Below are 26,728 nucleotides of genomic sequence, written 5' to 3'. Positions count from 1 at the left end.
GCAGATAAGAATGTGTCAGTTGTGGAATCTTTGCTTTGAATTTCACCCTTTCCACAAATATAACTTTAGATCAGTGTTTCTCAACCTTGGTAACTTGAAGATATGTAGATTTCAACTCCCAGAATTCCCTAGCAGCATGCTGGCTGGGGAATTTTGGATGTTGAAGTCCATATATCTTCAAGTTGCCAAAGTTGAGAAACACTGCCATAAACAAATCATTTTCTCCCTGTGCCTCTCCCTACCATGTTTAGGGAATAATAATGTTAACATACTGCAATTGAGCCATTGCACAAATGACAAAATAATATGAAATGCTTGAAAGTTTCTGCATTTTTGATCCATAATTGTAACTGCATATGGATAATACTCCAAATGTTTTTGGTAAATGCTGTATGATGGTATATGGTAAAACTTTTATTTTATGAGCCTCCGTTCAGTGGACTTTGGATACAGCAGTTTAAAATTGCATTTGAACTGTTTCACAAAGCAATGTTTGTGCAGTTTATGTAAACGAGAATTTAATTGACATTTGGCTTTAATAGACATAGCTTCTTCCCACTTTGTCTATAAAATATTTTTTTTTTTATTGTGTGTTACATTATCAAGATACTTTAATAATTTTGAGCTTTATGTTTTAGGTGTTTTGAACTGTACTGGGCAAATCCTATCAAAAAGGAGATTCATACATATTCCCAATTTTTCCAATACAGTTTGGTCAGTGGATTTGCACATTTTCACTGGCTTTCTTATACTCAAAACAGTAGCAGTAGTAGTCTAAACTTTAGAAATGTAACATTTTGTTAACCAACATGTGCATTGAACTAACTACTGTATTTGAATTTTTAGACAATAGCAGCAATAATGCTGCAGAATTTAAAATTCCTTCTGTTAATGTTCCATCTCCATTTCCCAGGATCACGTAAGTGTTAAAAAAAATATTTCCTTCTTACTATAGAAACTGTTACAGAGTTTTTGTAATCCTTAAATGCAGTATTTACAGAAGCAATGATATGGGTTGTAATCATTTTAAACATCATGTTATTAAGTAGTTAACTACTCTGATAGATTGGATAGATGTAAAGAAAGGTTTTGTATATTTTAAGCGCCCCTGAGAAGGCAGTGTGCAAAGCCTGTGACGCACATTTTTAAAAAGGGACAGGGCTTTGATCACATGGTCACAGTTGGCTTCTTGATTTTTTTTGACCCATTGCCCTACTTGATATTTGTTCACCCCTTTCCATCTGGGCTTAGTTCACACATGTTTCATCATGTGTAACATTGTTTAATATCAATAATTCTAATCCTTTCTGGTACGAGTCTCTGGACTCCTTGGACTGATCTGATATCAAGGCCACCCCACAGTACAATGTCATACTTTGGGAGATGGTCAGCCTAATAGAAGCACTGCTCAAATGCCAAAGCAAGTTGGCTTGTTTGGAGAACAGGCTAACACTGAGATGGAGTTAGCCAGATAGACAACTAGCCAGACGTGTCATCCCTCCTCTTCTATGTAAACAGAGGCAAGAGGATTTCCTTTCTTTAGGAACTGCCATTTTTGCTCTGATGGCAGCTCCGTTAATTATTGTAGACTCCTTCTTGCTTGCAGGGAGGGACACTAGCATTCCTTGCTTCTTGCCAGGATTCTGGGGTTGCCCGAAGGAAAGACAGTGAGAGAACCAACTTGAAAATGGTTTGGAGAGATCCAGAAATGGAAATAGCAATAGCATTTAGACTTATATACAGCTTCACAGTGTTTTACAGCTCAATCTAACCAGTTTACAGAGTCATCATACTGCCCCCAACAATCCGAGTTCTCATTCTTACCAACTTTGGAAGGATGGGAGGTTGAGTCAAATTTTAGCCAGTCAGGATCGAAGGAATCAAACTCCTGGCACTGAGCAGAATTAGCCTGCAATACTGCATTCTAACTACTGCACCATCACGGCTTCTATGGTACTATGCACTGTATAAGCCAAACCTCAACTTACATAGTTAGGGTTTCCAGTAGTAAGCAAGAGAGTTGTCAAGACAGTGGTGTCCAGTTTTACAACCTTTTTTGCCATTGTGGTTAAACTAATTATACCATTTTTAAGTGAATCATACAGTCATTAAGCAAACCTGGATTGCCCTGTTGACTTTGCTTTTTTAGAAGCCAGCTGGGAAGATCACAAATGGCAATTACTGACCCTGGGACACTGCAAATATATGTGCAGGTTGCCAAGCACCCAGATTTTGATAATGTGCACACTGCAGCAATCATAAATATGAGGATCAGTTGTAGGTATTGAATGACTGGTTTTAAGTCATTCAGAAGGACTTTTGAATCCAAGCCTAATGCTTTCCCCACACAGATTGTACCAATGAGAATGATACACCCTGTGCTTATAAATTGTGTGGTTGTCAGAGCTAGCTAGCTAGCTTCACTTTCTCATGCATTGTATCAGTATGGAGGCAGTATGAGAGATTTCCGCTTAGAGAAGTGCAGGAAACAGACTTGCATAAAGAAATATAGGCATCCAAATGTGGGTGCTCATAACTTGGATCATGAGGAAGAAGACTGCAAAGCAAAGTCAAGTCTAATAACACTCTTGCAATCATATTTTTTTTTCTGCAGAAAAAAGCAAATGAATCCTTCAATACCGCTGGTGAGTTTGTGTTTTTAAAATCATCACACTGAAGAGCCATTCTAAAAGCAACCTAAAATAATTATATCACCACTTTGTTCAATCTATGTCTCTATTTATATACAGTATGTGCATATATACAGTATTTTTTTATTTTGCATTCTGTTGGATTAAATCAATCATATTATTCCTTTTTTATATATTACTGGAAATGCATCATTCATTACAAAACAATCTGGAATTATCAATGGTATCTAAAATTACACAGCTAAATTGCAGTGCTGAATCATTAGAAGTTTTATATAATAAACACTGATTCAAGCATAGGAAATGAGCAGACATAGTACAGGTGTCATATCTATCTATATCTATCTGTCTATCTATCTATACACACACACACACACACACACACACACATTACTTTTAATAGATAAAGTCATTATCAACTTGAAACAAAGTACATAATAAATTAGACAGAGCCAAAAGAATTGGCAAGCAATGCCAGAATTCTATTTTAGCAAAAGTTTCAGATGAAATCTGGGAACAGACCAGTGATGTCTGTTGATTGTGGTCAGTTAGTGTAAACTTGGTTCAATTACAGCAGGACAATCCCAACAGATGATGGATATAAGAAACAAGCAGTGATTGTAATACTTGTTTCCAATGGTTGATCTCCCATTTCTGTGATTAATATTCAGGATTATATATTGTTAAAACATACTGACTTAATTGGAACATTTTTTGTTACTACATTACTTTGCGTAGTAGAGTTCTTCAATTTTCACATTTATATCTCTCTGCATGTGGTGGCTCAGTGGCTAAGACACTGAGCTTGTTGATCAGAAAGGTTGGCAGTTCGGCGGTTTGAATCCCTAGCGCTGAGTAATGGAGTGAGCTCCCATTACTTGTCCCAGTTTCTGCCAACCTAGCAGTTCGAAAGCATATAAAAATGCAAGTGGAAAAACAGGGACTACTTTGGTGAGAAGGTAACAGCGTTCCATGTGCCTTCACTGTTTAGTCATGCTGGCCATATGACCATAGAGACATCTTCAGACAGCGCTGGCTCTTTGGCTTTGTAATGGAGATGAGCACTGCCCCCTAGAGCTGGAAACGACTAGCACGTATGTGCGAAGGGAACCTTTACCTTTACCTATCTCTAATGTTGACCTGTTCCTTAATATGGATTTTGACATTTTTTCCTGTGACCAGGGCCAAAGTCTTTTTCAATATAGTTTCTGTTCATATTGAAGAATCAATTATAATCTTGATTTGACAATCATCAAACTTTTAAATTGCTTTCTGTTTATTTTCTGTTTTGAAAGACACACATTATGATTTAGGGTGGATTCCACTGCTAACATAATGAATATGGAATGGCTAATAAGACAATTGCCTAGTGTCCAAGCTACAATTTGCTACAATGAATATAAAATTCACTAAACTTTATTGTCAAGAGTGCAAAGCAAAAACAATAATTCTAAATGCATTAGCCTACTAGAGCTACACAGAGTTTTAATTTCCAGATGTGATTCAAAGAGGGCTACATAAAATATACTGGTTGAATTTATTCAAGAAAAATAATCAAATTTAGAAATTGATTTGACACTTCAATTGCTTTTTGTCAAGGAAATCAAGGGGATGATCCAAACAATCAAGATAACAGCCCTGACCAAATGAATGAAACCCTACCCCTATGTGTGCGGTTATATCAAATTGATTTAGAATGACAGCTTGAAACTGGATCTTAAGTGTTTTGAAATACAAATCACAATGTCTCAAGTGAAAACGAGTCAACATTTCAAACCAAATAAACAATTCCAATGACTTGTACATTCCTTCAATCCACAAAATTAAATAGTATTTTAAACCAATCTTGCCCAGCCAGATGCTCTCTGGATGGGTTGCATTTCAGTTGTTCAATTGGATACTGACTATGCTGACTAGAAATTTATGGACATTGATGATCTACTGGAGCCATCATATTGAGAGAGGTTATTCTAATTTTTCAATATGATTGCCTACTATATCATCATCTTTGGTATCCCATTAACAAATGCAGATGAGATTACCTGTAAAATTAACTGCTTCTGCAGAAGAGCAAGTACTCAGCAACACGACTGAATGCAACATAAATTTATGCAATTTATGGATTTGGTTCTTCTGTCTCTATTAATAGTCAAACAATAAATATCTATTACATTACAATGAATTCTATTATTGGAAATACTTAATGTTGTGGTATGTTGCATCAGACATTCTTTCTGTTGATCAGAAGTCTGAAAAAAAGTGTATAAATCAAATTTATTTGCTTTAATTCTATATTGTAGAAACCAAGCTTACCTGATAGAGACCACTTAAATATTGCTGAAGGTAAATTGCTTTTTTTTTCCTTTTCAAAACTTTTAATGTTATTAGTGATTGCCACTTTTCCTGTGGAGTATAATATCATAGCAGTGGTAGAATACATGAATCACCTTACCAGTAACTTGATTTTCCAATAAATAATAGGGACAAGCAGTGAGTTGAAAGACATGTATTATTAAGACTGTGGACAGAGGTTGCAAATACTGCATTGGCTAAAATAACAAGACAAGTAGACTCACTGTCTTTCTACAGATAAATATTAATTCCAATAGTTTGGGCAGAGGACTGTATTAATGGCATCATTAGGTGCACCTGATGAGCCACTATAGGAGATTGAATGCTGGTTAGACAGACCTGGGTCTGATCCACAGGACTATCCTCATGTTCTCAATTTAAGAACAAAGAAAGCTTTTCCCCCCTAGGCCAATAGCTATAATTTTCATCTGTTCCTTGACTTGTATAATTCAGCCCAAAATTTCTGTTGTTTTGTTAAGTGAGTTTTGCCCCATTTTATGATCTTTCTTATAGCACTTGTCACATGAATCACTGCAGTTCTTAAGTTAGTAACACGGTTGTTAAGTAAAACTAAATTCCTCATTGACTTTGCTTGTCGGTTGGTTGCAAAAAGTGATCCCATGACCCCAAGACATTGCAACCATCATAAATATGAGTCCGTTGCCAAGTGTGTGAATTTTAATCACATGACCATGGGGATGCTGTAAAGATTATAAAAATGAAAAACAGTCATAAGTCATTTTTTCCAGGGATGTTGTAACTTCGAACAAGCATTAAATGAACTGTTGTATTGCCGGAATTGTTTAATTCATTGGGAATGAATTAAACAATTACATTCTAGATTGTAAAAAGGTGGCTAGATTAATCAATAAACAATTAATTTAAGAGTAGGTTTATGTCTTTGACAAACTTCTGTTAGCCTCAGAGAAAACGGATTGTGGGATTTAGAGTCCAACCTCTTAGTGTATCACGGTCCAATTTTTGGTGAACTGCGGGACTTGCAAACACTAAAAGTCTGTTGAAATAAGATTGCAATCTTTGTATATGCATGATTGTTTTCAAAAGATAACACATGTACATGTGTTCTGACAATTAATGAACAGATTGTAACGTTAGGAACAGTTCAGATAAGTCTATAAAATTGGTTTATCAGTCTTTATTTCCCAAGCCAAGTGATATTATTGATTCACACACAATCCAGCCAATTATGATTTATTCAGTTTACTTAGATAGTATAATGACTAACTATAATGTATGATCAGGTCCTTATCTACACTTTGAACAGAAACAGGTTGGGGTTTTTTTGAGTAACTTGCCCTTGCTCTTTTAGCAATTATAGGAAAAAAAATGTATAGTATTATAATCCAGACGTGTCCACAGCTTACTTAAGATAATAGCAATAGCACTTAGACTTATATACCACTTCACCGTGCTTTAATCCTTCTCTAAGCGGTTACAAAGTTAGCATATTTCCCTCAACAATTTGGGTCCTCATTTTACCCACCTTGGAAGGATGGAAGGCTGAGTCAACCTTGAGCCTGGTGAGATTGAACTGCCAAATTGCAGGCAGGCAGCAGAAGTAGCCTGCAATACTGCACTCTAACCACTGCACCACTGTGGCTCATAATCTTCATAATATTTTAGGGGAATCCTATGATCAATGTATATGTATTATTTATATAGCAAGATATTTAGTCAATAGAGGATAGAATGGATCAGCAAACAACCTTGTGGATCAGCAAGGGCAAAATCAACATCTGAGCCTAGAATCATTGCTCTAGTACAAGTTGGAGTAGTTCCACCAAAGCTGGGCTCATTTGTGAACCTAACTAATCAGACTTCTCTATCCTTTTTCAAACACAGATAAACCTATACCTGCTGAACGCCGCCGGGGTTCCAATCACGACATGCCTCTTCCACCCATCCCTTCCAGCATTCAAAAGTAAACATGTCTTTTTTTTAAAAAAAAAAAGCAGCTTTATTATTACAGATCCTGATCTGGCAGTTCTAACTAAGTGGGAAGGCTCAAAAGAATATAAAAGTTGATAAAGACGTGATGCAGTAGTATGTGGCACTAACAAGCCTTCCATGTTGCTTTTAGACAACATTAATGAGCGAGTTCAGCTCTATAGGAAATGTATGATTGCAATCAAAAATGGGATTTGGTTATTTAGGTTTTTATGCCTCATGTAGAGTATCACAATTTGATTCTTCTATGAAATCGTCATAAAACCAGTTACAAATTGCCAGGAAGATGGAACTATCATAACATCACAACCAAAGGTTCTGTTAGTCTTTATTATCAACTGTTGTTAAAGAGCAGAGCAACTGGCTGTTTGGGGAAGATTACCTTCTGCCCATCTTCAAATCCCTTTGGATAATTCACCTTTGGGGTCATCAACCAAGCAAAAAGATTGTTTAAGCATGCATTACAAGCCAACATAAGTTGGGTTAATATAACATGCTAAAATGAGGAATAAAAACTGGGAAAGACCTATGTTACTGCCTCTTCATATCTGCCTCTAGGAGGCAGTGCTCATCTCTGTTACTTAGCCAAGGGAACCAGCATTATCCAGAAACATTTATGTGGTCATGTGACCAGCATGACTATAGATCAAGGCGCACAGAAAGCTGTTTCCTTCCCACTGAAGTGGTACTTATTTAACTATTCACATTTGCTTGGTGGGACAGGAGCTGGGGCAAATAATGGGAACTCAACCCCATCATGCGGCATTTGGGTCTTGAACCTGGGATGTTTTCCAGCTGACAAACTTAGTGCCTTTAACCACTGAACCACTGCACCTCCTTGGGACACAAATACGTATTTCCTAAGATAACACCAATACCATGCAAGTAAATGCAGTATGATATCTAATGCCATTCTTTATTTCTTTAATCTCCAACCCCAACTCCTAGGCCATTACCTCAGAAGCCACCAATCTTGTCAAGTAAGTATTCTAAAATTTGATTTAATTTTGGTGTCCACTTAGTTCGTTTTGATCAGGGTAGAAACCTTGCTGGTAGTTAAAATTTTCCTTATTCAGTCCTTGTCACTAATCTAGAAGGAAATAACTTATCCTAAGCAAACATATTCAATAGAAAACAAATATTCTCTTTTTTAGGATCTCCAGAACCTGCAAGCCACACTATAGGCACTCGAAATAATAGCTTTCAAGCGGAACAGGTATAACTGTGGTATAAGGTTTTTTTAAAGTATGGGAGAGGGGACTAGATGTCACCAAATTTTGATCAAAATTTAATGAGCTATCCTTTGGGTAATTCACAAGTTCTTCATAAGTAAATATATGCTCATTTCAATATTCTTCTATCAAAAGAACGTTTATAAAAATCACATATTTACACTATGGATTTTGTGATTAAATCTGGCTAATTTAATATTTACATTTCTACACATCATTCATAAATTATTTACATCCGTGAAACACTTCCTGATTAATATACAATTTATTTTAAAAAATATTTTAAAAAGAGCATAGGAAATCTTTGGTTTTAGGGATACATAGCTAGGAATACCTCTCTTTTTCCTTTTTTTTAACAGGATGCTGGTGTTCTTGGTCAAGTGTGGTACATGGCTTCTAGTGATCGGAAAATAGCTGAAGATGCATTACACAAATCAAACAAGGTAAAAAGTATTTCCTTGAAACTCACAGCTTCTAACAATTATGCAGAAGCATAGGAGAGAATCTGAGACAAGAAGCATTATCAAACAGGCAGAAAGATACGCCTTCCGTTTTCCTCATACGATATAATTTGAATAATGCTAGACCTTTATGCACTTGGTAATAGTGACAAGGAGTATTAATTATGGCAAAAATTCACTGAAATGTTATTAGTATAAACGTGAGGGGACCAGAAAAGCGTATTTGTGTAAGATTCAGCTAAATATACAGAGGGGAAAAAATGGTAGACTAACGGAGGTGACCTACTAAGTTAAATATAAAATGGGAGTGCAATTAAATTGGTGGGCTGCTCAATAAAATATTTGGGACTACATATCCTTTAAGGAACAGGTAGATGTTCATTGTAAACTGGACTGTTTTAGTAATTACAAAGCTGGGGTCTACAGAAATTATCCTAGCATCCAGGATGCTAGAACAGGGACACTGTAGAATATTTTAAATTTGGACTACTTACCTACTTAATATTAGATATTTCTTTATACCTAAGAGCTCCATTAAAAAATGAAACAAAGCAGTTTTGGAACATCTGCTTTACTCTGAAAACCGTTTATTGATTTAAAGCTTTAATGTAAAGAATTGTTTTGTCTCCCAGGTAGAAGTAAGCTTTGTAACAGTAGAATTCCTGAAATCAAAGCAAAAGGAATATAGTTCATATTCCCAGAGAATTCTGTATGTACATCTAAAAATATATATGGTTCTTTTGTGGACACAGGCAGTAGTCCATGGGGTTGTAAAAGCCAAAGACTCCAGCCCAATGCTGGGGGGATTTTCTTATTATCGATTGAGTTATCAGAAAGAAAAAAAGGATTAAGAAAATTGAACTAACACTATTTCTTCTCATTATTCCTTGAAATTCATATTTTTCACTCTCTTTTTTCCAGGATGGGTCTTTCTTAGTAAGGAAGAGTTCTGGACAAGATTCTAAGCAACCATATACACTGGTTGTATTTTATAACAAAAGGGTATATAACATCCCAATCCGATTTATTGAATCAGAAAGGCAATATGCTCTGGGTAGAGAAAAGACTGGTGAGGAGGTAGGTGATTTATTTTGGATTTTTAAATACCTGCATGGAAATTTGGTTTACACTGCTTAGAAATATGTTGATCTGTATGTTGATCATAAACATGAACATAGCTTCTTGACAGGAAGAGATTTTAGCCAGCGTGTCTAATTAAAATGTGCATAGAGTTTACCATCCTCTTTAACTATGAACCTGTCTTCAGTTTTTTTAATTAAACATTTCTTATTAGGAGCTTTTAGTGGTAGATATTCTGAAAGAGAACAGAATTTAATCAGCACCAGACTACCTATATGAAGGGATATTATTCAACTCCAAAGGGGGAAGTTTCTGGTAGGGAAACAAATCATGACTTAATTTAAAAAAAAACTACCTAAAACTTCAAATTATGGCTGCATGCTTTTAAACAGTGGGACCTTGTAACAAAATATAGTTGTCTTTTTCTATTTTGGACAACTGTTTTCTTATCAAGCTCTTACTGTAGCCTTTGCTAATCTGTAGTAATTTCCAAAGTGTATTGGGAACCATAGCTTTCACAACTCCAGAATGCACTAAAGTTTTAACACCCCTGGGACAAAATTTTGGAAGAATGCTTTTATCCAAAGGGATTAAAAATGGTACAGATCTTGTACAGAACAATATATATTTACATAAATTCACCCACTGTTCTGTAAAGCCATTTTTTAATAGTAATTGTTCATATTAACATTGAGCATTAAGAGTTAATTCAAAAGTTACAATTACTATTAAGAAACTCTTAGCCTGCTTTTGCAATGAAATATTTACTTTGGATTAATCTGTATTTTCTTGCACTTAAAAGTTCCCCCACCCCCGGAAATCAATGCAATTTCAGTAATTGCTAAATTTGGTTCTACTTAGTACAGTAATTCTAGTCTTACACAAGACTATGAGTAGAGGACAAGAGAATATTAAAAAAAAATCATATGAGAGAATTAAGTCGTATGCATATTTGAGCTTGTTGATTAGTACTTATGTACAGAAAAAGAAAATCCTATAGAACAGTTGAACATGGAATTTACTTTCCCTATTATCTTCTGCCAGGGTTACCTGAAACAATGCTACATGGGTTATATTACCTTAGCACCTACATGTTCCACTATTCCACAAGAGGGGAGAAAACCCTACATGTCTCATTTAGAATTTGGTCTCAATTATGTTAAAGAGATGCTGACATTAAACCAGGGGTCACCAACCTTTTGGACCTCAGGGACCACCAAACTCATAATTTTAAATCCCAGGGACAGTTAACCGGTTCTGTTGGTTTGGCTTAATTTGTGGGCATGGCTTGGTGGTCATGTGACTGGCTGGGCATGGCTTGTATGTAAATATTATAAATATTTATATAAATATTGAATTTTTTATTTAAAAAGAGCAACTTTTACCCAAATCAGGCAAAGCAGGATTGAGTTGCTCACAGAATCAGATTCATTCAGAGATCTATCTGCCATCGGCTAGCTCAGTCTGTCACATAAAATTTGCTTGCAAGCAAACTCACAAAATTAACTCACAATACACCATGTATGTAAATATTGAATTTTTTTATATGAAAAAGAACAACTTTTACCCAAAATCAGGCAAGGCAAGCAGGCAGGCAGATCGAGTTGCTCACAGAATCATTCAGTGATTTTATGTCTGTCACATAAAATTTGCTTGCCGTGAGTCTGCACTGAATAATAGAACCTTCAGTCCTAAGGGAGGTTTGGCTATGTTTAAAAGCAGAGCCAAAGATCTAAAGATTAGCTAGAAAGCAAGAAATCCAACGATTTCCTGCTTCCTAGCTAATCTAAATCTCCTGGCACAGCAAAACAGCTGATGGTCGGAAAAAGGAAATATAGCAATTTAGCAGGCAGGTTTGCCGGGTAAGGGGTGAATGGGTGGGGAGGGTTCCTGCGGGCCATGTGGGTGGCGCAGCCTTGTGTTTCTGCGCAGCCTGGATTAATTGCTTTGGGGGGTGCTCTGAGGATGATATTTCTCTGCGGCCCACCAAAATTTTCTCACAACCCATTGATTGGAAACCGCTAAACTATTTAACCATTCCATTTGAATGGTATGAAATGGTACGTGGATTCCTGCTTCAGCAGAGAGCTGGACTAGAAGACCTCCAAGGTCCCTTCCAGCTGTGTTCTGTTCTGTTCTATTCTAATGGTAATGACAAAATAAAGCCGTATTTAGTACTAGGATTTTTTTTTTTTTAAATGAAGCCAGCCTTGAGAGTACTACTTGCAGTTTAGCTTACTCTACTCCTACTTTTCATTGGAAACAATTCACATACAAAAGTGCTAGAAATTATAGAAATTGGAACGTGTAAATGCTGACTTCTCAAACAGAATTGTTTTGTTTTAGAGCTATCATAGTGGAAAAGAGCATTTAAATTTAAATTATGATTGTTGACCCATTCAGCAGGATTTGTGTTGAATAAACTATTTTTGTTTTCCCAATCCAGCACTTTGACAGTGTGGCAGAAATAATAGAGAATCATCAGCGGACTTCTCTCGTTCTCATTGACAGTCAAAACAATACAAAAGACTCCACCAGGCTAAAATATATTGCTAGAGTTTTGTAACTGCACCAAGGAGCGTCATGGAGTATCTTCTAGCCCTCATTTTCCAAGGATTTGAGCATCTGAACAAATATGCACAACTATGGTTAGAACTATTTTCTCCACGTTGTCCAGCAAGCACCAGGCTATTACAAAGCTAGTGGATTCGTTTATGAAATGCTGCTCCAGTCAGTGTCCAAAGCCCTATATATATATTACAAACTCTAAAGGCAAAAAAAATCTCAGTGGCAGACAAGATTTATTTAAAACTACCTGCTAGCGTTTACTTGTCCTGCAAAACTCTGATTTTTCAAAGCTAGGGTGTCTGTATTCCAAAGAACCATTATGTAACCAGCTAAAAGCAGGATTTTTATTGCTCTGACAGCCATTTAAAATAATCAGGATGTTTGTTTAGTGTAATGGACTGGTACGTATTTTACCTGTATTTGTTGAAGCTATTATCAAATTTTGATTTAAGTGTACATATATAAAAATAATTATGTATAATTTATCAAGACGCAGTTACAGTATGATCCATAGAAATTTATCATTCTTGCACAGTAAATACTTAACTATTTCTCAGCTGTTGCATGCTTCTGCAAAATGTTTCAGGACTGTAAAATACTCTGGCCACATGAATGTACAAAACAAGTATTCGGTGTTTCTTTGGGAGGGGATGTGTGTGTTTCCACTAGACTCATCATGCAGTTGTGATCTGCATTCAGCAAGATGTTATTTTTGAAGCTTTTAAATACAAGAAATGGGAACCTGTATTTTATGACTCCTGGAAAATTTAAACTGGACAGTTAAGTTTAAAAACTTAGGTGTACATATCAGCTTGACTTCCCATTAATTTTGTAAGGGTACTTGCTGCATTCCAAATTCTACCATTTGATTTTGTAAAATTGATTTTAAAAAAAGACTAAATGGTTCTCAGTCAAATAAGTCTTCAATTTATGACTGCAATTGGGACCAGAAATTTCAATCAATAATTGAATGTGATCATTAAACAAGTTATTACGTGACTAGATCTGATCCTATGACCCTAGTCTTTAAGTAAATCAGTAATTAAGAAAATCTGGTTACCCCAATTTACTTAACTTGTCCAGGAAGTCACCTCAGAAGGTTGCAATCACAATTATGTGATCACAAGATGATGTAACTAACGCAAATCAGTTGCCAAGTGTCCAAATTAAAATCACATGACCATGGGAGGTGGTGCAAAGTTTGTAACTTCAAGGACGGTCATAAGTAACTTTTTCCAAGGCCATAATTTCAAACTAGTTAAATTATCGTAACTTGAGGACTACTTGCATTTTGTTTTTTAAAAAAATACTTATTTAATAACAGTAATAATACTGGCATACTAAGTGTAAACATTAAGATAGTTTTACATTTTTGTTCCCAAATAAGCAATATACTCATGGGAAATCTACATCTAGTTTCACTAAGTTTTAATTATGTTTTTTATGTTTTTCTTTCCAAACAATACATTAAAAAATGTTGCATTTGGATTCTGATTTAACTGGAACACAGCAAAATGGTAAATAAACCCAGATTTCTTTTTATAAGATGGCAAAGACAGGTGTTTCTCCAATTAGTTTGATATGCTTCAATAATTTAGCGGTAAATTTAGCAGTAAAAGGAAACCAGGCAGCCATAGAACATAGTGGCTGGACACTATGAAAGCTGACACCGGCCAGAGGACAGAACAACTCAAAGGAGTGCAAAATCAGAAGAGGTGGAGAGACCTGGCCCATGGAATTGCCAAGAGTTGGACATGACTGAATGGATATTGTTATCATCATCATTTCAACAATATCACACACTTAGCTCAGATGTCTGATTTTTGATACAGGTTTGCAGCGAACGTCCAAATATGCTTAAATTAACAACACATATTTATCCGGCACTCATTTCTATCACCTTGTTTAAAGAATTAGTAAAGAAATGGGTTTGTTTCCTAGTTCCAGTACACATTTTTAGAGATCATTCCAGTGTAACACAACCTAACGTTAAAAAGGAATGCTACTTAATTGCATCAACATTTGGAAGAATCTTATTTTACCCAAAATATTTAGCAAAAATAAATTTTAATATTGTGCCATATAATAGGATTAAAAATATCAGTATTACAAGAAAATGAGGGACAAAATTACTCTGATCTTACATATTCAAGGAATATGACATACAGCAGCACTGTGGCAAAGGCTAGGCCCCATATAAATGCTTAAGCCATGTTAGGAGCGTACATATGTGCATGTTTACGTGCCCGGCAGCCTTAGAAAATTTAATTTTGCAAACAAGTTGAAACTCGATCTAAATACATGGTTGAGCCCTCTGTGACTAATGTTTTCTTTTTACAAATAGAGAATATAAGTGAAATGTCTAGATATGCAGGTGTTAATTATCTTGATACAATTGCTCCTATGTAAAATAATATTTAAGTTGCTTAGTACTGAGAAAGTCAGCTCAAGTAACAAAACAACCAAGACTTTTTACCGCAAGTTAATTCCTTGATATTAATAAACACCTGTGCTTTATTCAAGGTTTAAATTATTTAATACAATTATAGAGTAATATATCTATATAACAAACTTATTAACAAGAAATATGTGCAGGGGAAATTTTAAAAGGTAATCCTGAATCGTAATTCATTTCAAAACACATCACTTTAATATCAGTCAAATTATTCACTTTCTTAAGGGGGGTTAATATATTATTTCTATCAACATACAGGTTAACAGCACACAGCACCTGTTTGGACCTGAATTAAATCTCAAGTTTGTGGAAAATTTTAAGAAATATCTATTCCCTTATCCATCATTTTACATGAGAAAGAAGGCACCATCTATGTTATTGTTCAGTGTATTCTTCTCACTTGAAAGCTGTGTGTATCTAATACAAAGTTGAAAACTTTTCATTTGGCAGGTCTGCACTACAGCAAATATATTTTTCTGTTATTTCTTAGTGAGAAGAAAGATGATCTGTTTCCAGATAAAAGTACCTTAACAGACCAGAATTATGCAATGGCATCCCACTCCACCCCCAACTGTAGGCTTTCAGAAAGCCAATAGATTGTGTATAAGTAAAGGGTCAGTAGAAATCATCTATGTGTACTTTCAGTATAAAGAGGGGGGAAACTGACAGACAAAATCTTCAATCAACCTGAGACAAATATTTTGTCTAAATAAGAAATGATGGTCCAAGCAAGATATTTTTCAATTAAATTCAAATATTCTTAACGTATGGTTATGAAACATCAATGTTTCAAATCCCAACTGATGGTGTTCCATTAAAAGGAACCCTTTCCAAAATGTAACAAAGAAAATTACAATTCTGCTTTCTAGCATGACCATGATCACAATGACAAGACTGTCTTTTACAGGCATTTGGTTGCAAAATTATGAAATCCAATTCTTAATAAAATTTAATACCAATGTTGTAGGGATGACAAATGTTCACTTGGAATTCAGTAGTACTGTTATACAAACAGGGAATACATTGTTTTCAACAGTTATCTTAATTAGGCATAAACACAGTAATAAGTTTATTGATTTGTATGAAAAAATACTTCACTAAGAAAGTAGACAAACTGCACAGAAATAGTACAAGTGTCATGTGCATAGCAATATAGCTTAAAGCATTCACATATGGCTTTGTTTTAAAAGAAACTGTTAGGAGACCTGGTCCTATACAGACCCATGGTTATACAGTTGACACAAAGTAAACTGCTTCACATCTTTTAGGCACTTGCTAACAACAGTGATCAATCCCTGGAAAAAAAATATTTAAAAGATCAAGGAAAAATACGGCAATAGCTGTGGATAGCTGAAAACCCTTTTAGTAGTGCATGCACAGAGCTGGAAAATAGAATTCCTGTGCAAGATTTTGTAGCAAATAACCAAAGTACAAAAATATGTACATGCTTTCATGTTTAAATATATACAAGACAGAAAAGCCCTGAAATTCATTCTCCAATTACAAATATATGCCATGATAGTAATAACAAACACAAATTAAACTGCAATATCAACTATTAAAATTTATAGAGATTCATTTTAGGTGCTAACATGAAACTTGATTTTAAAAACATAATGTGTTCCTGGGATGGTATCAGCCAAAATAATTGGCAGTAAAAGGAACATGATTTTATATTCTTCAATAAGTTATTCTAATGAATTCCAGTCTCGAGTGGCTTCCATTAGATGGCGCTGTCCATGCCCTACCCAATTGTCCTGATTGTCAAATATCCTCCCACAAAACCAGCAGCTAAATTTAGTTTTCAGCGTATTATCAGAGGTAGTTTTCACAATCTGATAATTATTTTTGCTAGTCTTCTTCAGTGTTAATTTTAAAACAAATCTTTCTTTTACAGGACTTACAGGTTTTAGCATTTTGTGTTTTCTTTGAGTCAGTTCATTAGTAATTAAGTACAAACTGTTGCTATAATATTCTGGCTCCAGAAGAGCATCTATTGTTCTCTTTGATAAAGAGACCTTTAGAACATGTCCTTTAAACTTTGCAATAGTTTTCATAACATTTAAAACTTCAGGGACATCGGCATCAGGGTGGTTTAGCACAACAACAGGCTGATTTCTCCGGGGGCATTTGACAAGTTGCTTAGAATGAAAAGGAAATAAATTTAAAATCCTTAGAGTATCTTTTGATGCTCTTGGTCTATAAGGGATTTGAAACAAGGATTCATTCACATCTACTTGATTTTTTTCTTTGCACTTTCGATGCAATGTTTTCTTTCGAGGAGGTCCCTGAAAGTCATCGTTAGCTTTCCGTTTCAAATTCTTATTCTTCTGCGAAACTGTAGCATTAAAAACTTTAGCATCATTTTGCTTTGAATGACACCTAACCTTTGACATTTGTCTTGACGTATTCTCTGTGGCTTTTTGATTTTCAAAACTGCTTCCTTTGTTAGTTGTTCCTTTTTGAGGTGGGGGCTTTTGTGACCACGTCTTTCCGTCTCTAGATGAATGTACCAGTTCTACAGAGGAGCAAGAATCTTTTGATTTCTCATTTGCTGAATAAGCATTTGCTGGCATCATATTACCTGATAAGGATAAGGCATTGCTAGAAGGGTGAGCTGTATTTTTCTGATTTAGTGCAGGAGTATTGCAACACTTCATATTGTTCAACTGCAAAGATGAGAAAATGTTGCTAACTGGTTGGCATTTGTCCGCAGCAGGGAAAGTCTTAATTTTCAAAAAAAGCTTTTGTTGCATTGCTCCATGTTTCTTTGGTTCAGAACTTTGACTATATGTAGGACCTTGAAAAATATTACGGTTTTGTACAAGAGATTTGTTCGATGACATACACTTAAGAAAAACTGCTTGTCTGCCATTGGGCAAAAGTGCATACACTGGCTGTTCCTGTCCAACCTCTGACTGTTTTGCAGACTTTGCACAAGCAGCCTTACTGCCTTGAAATCCAGCAAGTATTTTCATGGAAGAAAGTCTGCTCTCTGGATTTGTAATGTTCTGCTGATCATTTTGTGGAATGGCAATGGATGAAGCATCACTACACGTATTAATACTAGAATTTCTTAGGCTTCTAGAATAATTTGTTTGTAGGTCCTTGTCTGAGGAGACTGTCTTCTTAGATACAGTTTTCTCTAAACCCTGAGAATTATTTTCAGTGGCATTTACAGCTGTTCCAAGGGTCCCCCTTCCAAATGTCAAAATCATTCCAGGTCCTTTATTTAAAAGCAAAGATGCAGTTCTGGTTGTCTGAGCATCTGATGAACTCACTTTTGGAGAAGGCCTTCCTGAAATAACTTGTAATCCTTGCTTGTGAGCAAGCTGCAAAGGTACAAAAAATCTTGGTGGAGTTGACGGTAGTACTGTTTTTTTCTGTTCAGGAAAAAATGGACACATTTTACTAGGGCCATAGGTATTATAGCGCACCTTATCTTTCGCCAACTGTTGTGTTATGATTGAATCTGTCTGAGTCTTAAGCAGTGTACCAACACTGGTCTTCCCTGATGCTGAATTTATTGCTTCTGTTTTAAGAGGCAAAGGGATTTGTCCTCCATTCAGGTATATACTTTCATTTGTTGCAGTGTTGTTCGTATTCGGTTCTCTCTTAAATTTATCAGAGGAAACAGTTAAATTGCAACAAGGTGATGGATCATTATGTGAAAATGTCCTACAATTTGTGTATTTGTTTGAAAAAGATCCGTCATAATTAGTTTTAGCATAGTTATTTGACTGAGCGATGGTTGGTCTTTTTAATACATCTTGTAATGACTGGTTTATTTCAGGTGACAAATAGGTGGATGCCTGCTTACTTTGAAGGGAGAAAACTGATGTTATTTTGGGCATAAGTGATGAATTTACATAATTAGAATCATTTTCTTGCTTGGATTTTTTAGCTACATTTTCCAACACTTGATTTACCTTGGTATTCAAATACAATTGTCCATCATTATTTTCTAACCAACACTGTTTGTCAATACTGTGAGTAGGTGGGCTGGCTGAGAATACTTGAGTATTATTACCATTTACAAAGCCATAAAGAGGCAGCAGTGATTTTTTGTCTAAATTTAATTCTGTTACTGATTGTGAAAAACAAGGCATAGATTCACTCGTAGGCTTGCTTTGCAGAGGATAAATTTTGTTGGCAGTAAGTTCTTTTGATGTTTCCGAAAAGCCTATTTTAGAATAATTATGGAAAGGCAAGGGTGCATGACTGGAAAAATCTGCCGATGAACAATAGAGATTATTGTGTTTATTATTGTTGTTTACTTCACCATTCACTACTTTGAATTCTGGAGGAAAAGGTTTTTTCATGGGATCATAATGAAGCATGCGTGTACCAGAAGAGGATAAAAGCTGGGAATGGTCTTGAGGTAAACAATTTTTCCATGAAACTGGACTTCTATTCTTGACCACCAAATCACAAGGAAATGAAGATGTTTCAGATTTCACCGGCAAACGGGTTGCACGCTTTCCTACCACAATAGGTGGTGCAATATTCTGTGATACACTGCAGCATAACGTAGTCTTACCTTCTTGCTTTATTTTTCCCGAAAACTGGTTAGATAATGGAGATGTTAACAAGTGAACAGAATTATTCCTAGGCATTTGATTATTAATTTCATGAGATCTAGCAACTAAAGGTAAATTACAGTTGACAGCTGTCTCTTCTTGGCATTCAGTTGCACCATCTTTAATCCCATCAAACTTATTTCCTCCTGGCAAATTCTGTTTTTCTGTAGGTAGCAATTTTATTACTATATGTTGTTTTCCATCCACCGTTTTGAATCCCAAAAATTTAGCACTATAGTTTGCAGGAACAGATATTTTATTATTTTTAAGCATCAGCACTGTAGGACCATGAACGGCTGTTTTCATCAATCCCCTAGTGGAACCTAGTCCACCTTCTGCTCTGCTGTACTGAATTGTTGGAGAGGATTTTGATCCACTATAAACAAGCTTTTCATTTAAAAGAATGTCACGGAGTTCTTTTACAGACTGACCTACTTCTTCGGATTTAGGCAGACTCTCTTTCAAGGCCTTGAAAACTTGTTCATCCTCTTCTTCAGTTCTACAGCCATCGGTGGTAATATTTTTACGCTTCCACAATGCTTTCCTTGATGCACCAGTTTTGTACCTTTTCAAGATAAGTTTTAGTCCTTTTGAATTCTTCACCCTTTTTTCATTATCATCTGTATTCATTTTATCTTTTGCATAGAGATGGTCTTTGTGTAAGGTAATAATATGTTTTAAAAGGTAGTTTTTCCGTGATGCCATGTAGTTACAATACTGACAACTGAAAGGAAACATGCCAGTGTGTGAAACAACATGCTTCTGAAACTCTTCTTCTGAAAAACTGACATGATGGCATTTCTCACACTTGTACTGCATTTCATTATGCCTATGTATATGTTGAACAAAGGTGCCTACATCTTGGGTTGAAAATCTACATCTTTCACAGTGAAAATTACCATTTACACAATGTTGAGATGTGAAATGTTTTGTTAAGTCCAATAGAGTATATCGGTGATCATCATTACAGATTTCACATTTTACTAAGGTGCTACGATGCGTTCGGCGATGTTGGTTGAATGACTGGAAGTCATTAGCTGAAAAATTACACATTTCACAGGGGTACGATGGCAATTCTCCCTGGTGTAACAACTGAAAATGTTTCTGTAGATCATTTGGGCTATATCTGATGTTGTTTTGGCATTTTGTACAACTGAAATTCAGTATTTTTGCTGTTTTCAAGCCTTCGTCATACTGTAATCCTGATTTGTTATGTGGAATATAAATCTCAGAATAATTTACGTTGTTCCCATTCACATCCATTTGAATGAAAGATGCTTTTTCTTTACATTGAAATAATTTCATATATTTGTCAATTTCATTTTTAAAAATTATTTCATTTGGTATGTTTACCCTGGGCAATTCTATTTTCACCTTTTTTAGGCCATAGGCAACAATATCTGAAATTGTAGGATCAAATGTAGACTTTTCAATAGTAATATTAGATGTAGAAACACACAGTCTATCTGACTCATCATCTTGTAACAAGTTGGTCTTCTGAATGCAAAAAAATTGTTCTTGCTCAGATGGCATTTTTTGTAATGTACTATTATTGCAATCTTCGTCTTTTAAAAGACTCTGAGTTGAATTATTATCAGAGTTCCACAATTTTCTTAACTTGGCATATCTGAAATAAAAATATCAAGTTAATTTATAAAACTTCAAAAAAAAAGCAAATGCCCAGAATCCCATTTTAGACAGCATATAAGTACTGGCAGGAAGCATTACAATATAGGTGCTAAAAGGATATTGCTATAAAACTTGTTTCTTTTTTTTAAAAAAACTAGACTTATTAATATGTTCTGAATTCTCTGGCTTCATCCTTTATGGCTATGTTTCAGAATACCAAAAATATTTTTTATCTACTGGTCATCATCCTACACTCGCTGAGTCATTCATTTATTCTTTTTTAGATAACTGTTCTTCATTCTTATCAGCTATTCTCATTGTATACCTTCTTTTGATACAGTTACATCAAAAAGTAATTGTCCAGCCACTACTATCCTTTCCAATCTAGTTCAGGTCTGTCAATATCTTTTTCATCTAATGTCCTTGACCTTTTTCCTTTAATTTTAATTTTTTTAAAACTAAAACAATCAAATAACTGATTAACCAAATAATGTCACTTTATTTCATGATGTAATGTAACAAATACACTATATGGTTTGTTAAATATTCTGAAAGGAGCACTTCCCTTGTTCTAAGACACAGAAAAGTAACCCCTCTTTTGTTCCCCTTACTGTTCTGGCTTCCTTCCTCTGACTTTCATTCACTGACTTCACCACCTTTACCAAATAGAGGTATTTTGCTTCTTAAAACTATTATTTAATGGTTAATAATAAGACAATTAGCACAGACAGGTGTGCTATCTCTGTGCTATCTCCATTTCTCCTCTCTTTGTACCAATGACTGCATCTCTAAGAATCTTTCTGTTAAAGTACTGAAGTTTGCAGATGATACAACTGTCATTTAGGATGAACCTTACTCTACCACCTCTTAATATATTTGAAAGCACAAGTTTTGGGGTTCTATAATCTCCCAGAATTTGAAATAGACATCTAACATTAGAACCATCATTAAAAGGGCAGAACAAAGAATTTTCTTCCTATGTCAACTCAAAAAGTTCAGACTGCCAAAGGAGGAGTCTACATTTGTACTTCTATAATTGTCTAGTTTGGTACAGCAACTAAACAGGACAGGTAAAGACTCCAACAGATAGCTAGGACTGCAGAAAAAACAACTGCAATCAGCATGCCTTCCACAGAAGACCTGTAAATCGTGTGGGTCAGGAGGAGGGCTGGAAAAAATAGCTACATATCCCTCACATCCTGGACAAATAAACTATTCTATTCCTATCCTATTCTATTCCTCTCTTGCCATTCATTATGCCTAGTGTTGCTTTTCATCAAATGCCGCACATTCAAGAACCTTTCTCAAAACTTGTATTTCTCAAAACCTTAGAAGTGCACAAATATTATCTCTAGTTATTTTAATAAATTCCTCTATCATATTCAAAATCACAATTTAGTAACAGCTTTATTGCCAAGTATTGTCACCTACTATGAGCAGGCATTATTATTTATAAGCCAGAATTCATATATAAAAAATTTAAAACATAACACTTTTAAGCCAGGTGTGTTCAATCTGTGGCCCACAAACCTCCTGTGGCCCTGAAGAGTTACTAATACAGCCCCACAAGATTTAAAATTTGTAACATTACGATGTGATTTTTATACATTAACTATATGTTTTACATGTGGTCCAAGACAATTCCTCTTCACTCAATGTGGTCCAGTCAAGCCAAAAGTTTGGACACCTAACTTTTTAACCAAATTTCTCAAATCCCATTTTAGCCTTTTAAAGTGTAACCAAGTTATAAAACTTACTCTTTAAATAAAATTATGATGCCATTTCCAATAGCTTGCTCAAGAGGTGAATTTGGAAATCAAGATTCAAAAGACGTTGCATTCAATGTACAACACATCCTAAAATAAAGAAAATATTATTTTTAAAATACAAAAGTATCAAAAGTTAAAATTTGAGTGTTTAATATTTCAGATACGTCTTTCCTTAATAAATTAGAACAAATTCTGATGTCATTTTACTATAAAAGTTGTCATTCTCTATAGTTAAAAAAACAGATACAAGACTGAAAATAGTTATGCTAACTAGTCCTTTTAGTGCTGAATAAAATAGTTTAGTCTTTTAGTCTGAATATGATTAACAAAAATATTGCTTCCTTAAAAAGTCTAAACTTTTAGTAAAATTAACACTTTATTTAAAATCAGAATGTTCTAAATGGTGCATTTAGGTAACAGAGTGTGCATAACAAGATGTGTCAGAATAAACAACAAAAAATATTCTCTGGGCAAAAGAATTAACTGCAAAGACTGGATCACCCTACAAGAATCAAAACTTTTAAAGTATCCTTTAAAACAATTTTTAAAATTAGAAAGATCTTGACATCCTTATACAAAGTAGAATCTAAATGTTAATTAATAGAAAGAAAATATTAATTTTTGCAACAAAATTCCAAATCTTCAATGTTATATGTAATATAATTGATGAAAAAGAAGTGTCCACATCAACAATGGCAACAATGAATTATCAGTGTGAAATACCCCTTATTTTGAAACTGTTCAAAATTCAGCAAAGAGAAACATACAATTTTGAAACATAGCAAAATATTATTTGTGCCATCTACATCTTCCCCATAATGAGTTTACTTATAATGCCATTTTGGATGTTTATTATTTTAAACAAAAGCCTATGTATTAGGTTAACCTATAACGCTAGCTTGAAATGACAGTTACTATGTAACAGAAATAATCTATGAAACTTACAATTATCAAGAAAAACACCCAGAACCTCAGTTATTTAATAAAATGGCCCATTGGCATCAGAAATAATCACCAGTCTCTTTTGCTATAAAAGCATTAAATCATTCATAAGCATAACTTCATTGGTCTATTTATTCAATGATGTCTTTCAAGATGCACTACTGTACATCATTCTGCCATGTAATGATGTAGTCATTAACATCATCCTGCTTGCTTTTGGAATGATGCTAGTAGCCATTACCTATTTCTGAGCAACAAATTATTATGTTGTTTGGGTAAAAAACTAATCCAAACAAAATAAGACAATGTTACAGGTTTTTCGAGATTTTTGACTTGTTCTTTTTAACAAACAATTAAGGGCAATGCTGAAAGGCTCCAATATAAATTGAAGATCCTACTGAGAAACACATATTTATTTATTACATTTATACTACTTTGCAATCCCAGTGGTTTTACAGGAGCACATAAATCACTGAAACAAAAGTCTGGTAGACTGACTCTTCCATTGTAAGTTTACATGGTAAAGACAAAAAGGGCAATTCAGGAAGGCTTGGATAATGTAATTCAAATTTAATTTCCTAGATAAATTAAAACTTCTAGTGAAAATTCCTCAGTGCTCATCCAATAGCTTTTATTTGCTTCTTTCATCCCTATAAATCCTTAATGCTCTTAAACTTGGGAATCCAAGAAAATTCATCCAACAGCTTCATACCAGCACCACTGATTTTTTAAATTTTCCTTCCCATCAGAAAGAACAGCATTACTCCTTTTGATAAGAGGGTCAACAATAATCTCCACCATAATGTACAACTCACCAGGTGGCAAAGTTTTGAGGGATTTTTTTTAAGTCTCCTCTTTTCAATTTTCCTGTGGCTTTGTCACCTGCACATTCCCCCTCTCCTCCATCTCCTTGCTCCTTCCTCTCACTGGTCTGATTACTGGACAAAAGCAAATGCCTGCTATTTGTCTTCGCTCATTTTTCTCTCCACCTCTTTCTTTGTTCCTTAGGTGAGTAAGGATAAGAAGACATTATTCTGTAATAAAATACAATCCTACACCAAGGGATACATTTCTAATTAGACATCAATAAGGCTGCCCCTATATTTTGTTCCTTTCACTAGCCTGAAAGATGGAGGAGAGAAATGATGGGCGTATGTAATTAATAGAAAAGTTTACTTTTACTTGCCAGTGAGTAGCTTTTCTATTTCTGAATGGCTAATTGCAAGAACAGTGTCCAAGTTAGTTCCCTTGGTCCTTCTAGACTTGGAAAAAGAGACATTTTAAATTTGAAAAAATATGTGTCCGTGCACCCTAAAGTGCCATATTGTGCATAGTCAACCACTTCACCTGCTGGGGAGGTTCCTTTTGAATGTGAGTGTCTTGCCCAAGTGTGTTTAGCTCCTACTCAAGACGCTTTAAAAGTGGAGGGGTCAACAATGTAGCAGGTGAAGACCTTTCAGGGTGAGCACAGGGACGCCAAGGGATGCAGGAAAACCCTACTCTCAAGTTGCTACAAAGATGTCCGGATGATAACCATGTGAAGAAAAGGACGGCTTTTCAAAGCGTTTCCCTGCCACATATCAAGAGGCAGGTGAGTCTAGGCATGGCTTGGGATGCCCACATATCTTTCCCTCTCACTCTCTCTGGAGGACAGCCTGATTCTGGGGTTCGCCCTCCAAGCGAAGGGTGGCCGCCCACGCGCGCACAAAAGTTCATCGGCCGTTGTTGATGCCCGGTCTTCCGCGCGGCCGTGGCTGTCACAGCGCCCCGCCGACTTCCTAAAACTCCCACCACGCGCCGCCAAAGCCCTTCCCGAGCCGTCCCCGCTTCCCGGGGTCAGAAACGGGGGCGCGCCACCAACTTTCCCAACGGCGGCCGCGGGAGGGGATGGCGGAGCATTGGGGACTATTTGATGCCTCAGCCCACAGCGAGAGGGCGGGTACCGGGGGGTCGCCCGTCTTGCAAAGAGCCCCTCTCTCGCTACAACCGGCGGCGGCGGCGGCGGGAGGTGGGGGGGTTGGGTGGGCCCCCTCCCCGTAGGGGCGCCCAGGGACACGCGCCTTCCCCGCGCCCGCTAACCGCTCCGCTCGCTGGGCGCCTCGATTACCTCGCCCGTCTCCATACTCCGACGAGTCACTATTGGCGGCCATTACACTTTCCATCCGGGCACTGCGGGAATTGCCGAGCTCAGCAATGGAGGGAAGGGGTGGGGTGAGAGCGGCGGAAGGATCTGCGCCGCGCATGGGACGGAAGGAACCGAGGCCCGGACAAGTGTGCGGGGCCGCGGCCTATCGTCCTTTCGCTTTTCTCTCTTTATGCCTCGTGGCGCGGCGGCGGTGGAGGGGTCTTCGGCTATTTCCCCGCGTCCGGAAAGCGGCCTGGGAGGGTGGGGAACGGTGTCGCGCGGCCGCTGCGCGGAGAGTTTCTATGAAAGTCAAGAAGGCCGTTGGCGCTCATTGCCTTCCCCACCGAGTCCCTCCTCCCTTTCCCCTCCCCCCGCTGGTGTTGGTTTGCGTGAGGGAGAGCGGGCGAGCCAAGCTCCGGGGATGGCCGGAGTACAATGTATGGTGTAACTCAAGCACAAAACTACCTTTCGCCCTGACAAGCCTGTCCCTCTCGGGGAAACGGCCTCCTATGTCCCCTAGGAGGTCGACACACAAAGACAAGACCCTCCAAGAGGAAGCAAACAAGGCGCCCTTCGCCTTGTCTTTCCCCTCCATCAAGGAACAACGCCATCTTTCCTTTGGCCGTAGCCATTGTCTGAAAGCTGCTGTCCCTGAGCGCCGGCCGTGTAGACTTGTCCTTCCTTCCTTCCTGCGCAGAGTAGCTCTTCTTTTCGTGCGAAGAAAGTAGGCCCATGTTGGGCTCTTCCAAAGCCCCGTCTCTCTCCTGATCGGGAGACGGGTCAAATCTGCAAGCTTTTTCTTTGTTGGGAGATTTCATGGTCTGCCACCTTTTTTTAAAAAAACCTGCAAGGCAAAGTAGGAAAGAAAATGGCCGGAGCCTCGGTTTATGAGTCGTGTTCTTTAGACTTGGGGAGA

At 36.5% G+C, this 26,728-nt stretch overlaps 2 protein-coding genes across 9 annotated transcripts in view; one reads left to right on the top strand and one right to left on the bottom strand.

Annotated features, from left to right (window-relative positions):
- BLNK (B cell linker) overlaps window positions 1-18,181 on the top strand; it is a 122,457-nt gene extending 104,276 nt beyond the window's left edge. For 4 of the 7 annotated variants that reach the window (XM_087932474.1, XM_026710625.2, XM_026710623.2 and 1 more), the window contains 9 exons: window positions 847-919; window positions 2,615-2,645; window positions 4,952-4,994; window positions 6,867-6,945; window positions 7,920-7,951; window positions 8,126-8,187; window positions 8,563-8,646; window positions 9,586-9,741; window positions 12,191-18,181. In XM_087932474.1, the coding sequence (XP_087788600.1) occupies window positions 847-919; window positions 2,615-2,645; window positions 4,952-4,994; window positions 6,867-6,945; window positions 7,920-7,951; window positions 8,126-8,187; window positions 8,563-8,646; window positions 9,586-9,741; window positions 12,191-12,310 (680 nt within the window). In that variant the 3' untranslated portion in view covers window positions 12,311-18,181. The remainder of the gene's footprint in view (window positions 1-846; window positions 920-2,614; window positions 2,646-4,951; window positions 4,995-6,866; window positions 6,946-7,919; window positions 7,952-8,125; window positions 8,188-8,562; window positions 8,647-9,585; window positions 9,742-12,190) is intronic. The other 3 variants (XM_087932473.1, XM_087932472.1, XM_026710626.2) reach the window with 1 other exon arrangement.
- On the bottom strand, window positions 15,820-26,145 carry ZNF518A (zinc finger protein 518A). Of its 2 annotated transcripts, none has more exons than XM_026710621.2 (3): window positions 25,795-26,145; window positions 22,734-22,832; window positions 15,820-20,974 (listed from the first exon to the last, which is right to left on the bottom strand). In XM_026710621.2, the coding sequence occupies exon 3, from the start codon at window positions 20,878-20,880 to the stop codon at window positions 16,456-16,458; it is 4,425 nt and encodes a 1,474-aa protein (XP_026566406.1). In that variant the 5' UTR covers window positions 20,881-20,974; window positions 22,734-22,832; window positions 25,795-26,145; the 3' UTR covers window positions 15,820-16,455. The 2 variants fall into 2 exon arrangements, with proteins under 2 accessions (XP_026566406.1, XP_087788597.1); XM_087932471.1 differs by lacking the exon at window positions 25,795-26,145 and adding an exon at window positions 24,503-24,781.
- Window positions 26,146-26,728: the final 583 nt, after the last annotated feature.

Source organism: Pseudonaja textilis, chromosome 4 (genome assembly GCF_049901715.1).
Source record: "Pseudonaja textilis isolate UNSWEBS1 chromosome 4, rPseTex1.2, whole genome shotgun sequence".
In the NCBI taxonomy this organism is placed as follows: domain Eukaryota; kingdom Metazoa; phylum Chordata; class Lepidosauria; order Squamata; family Elapidae; genus Pseudonaja; species Pseudonaja textilis.
The sequence above is the reverse complement of the archived record's forward strand: the minus strand, read 5'-3'. Positions and strand labels throughout refer to the sequence as shown.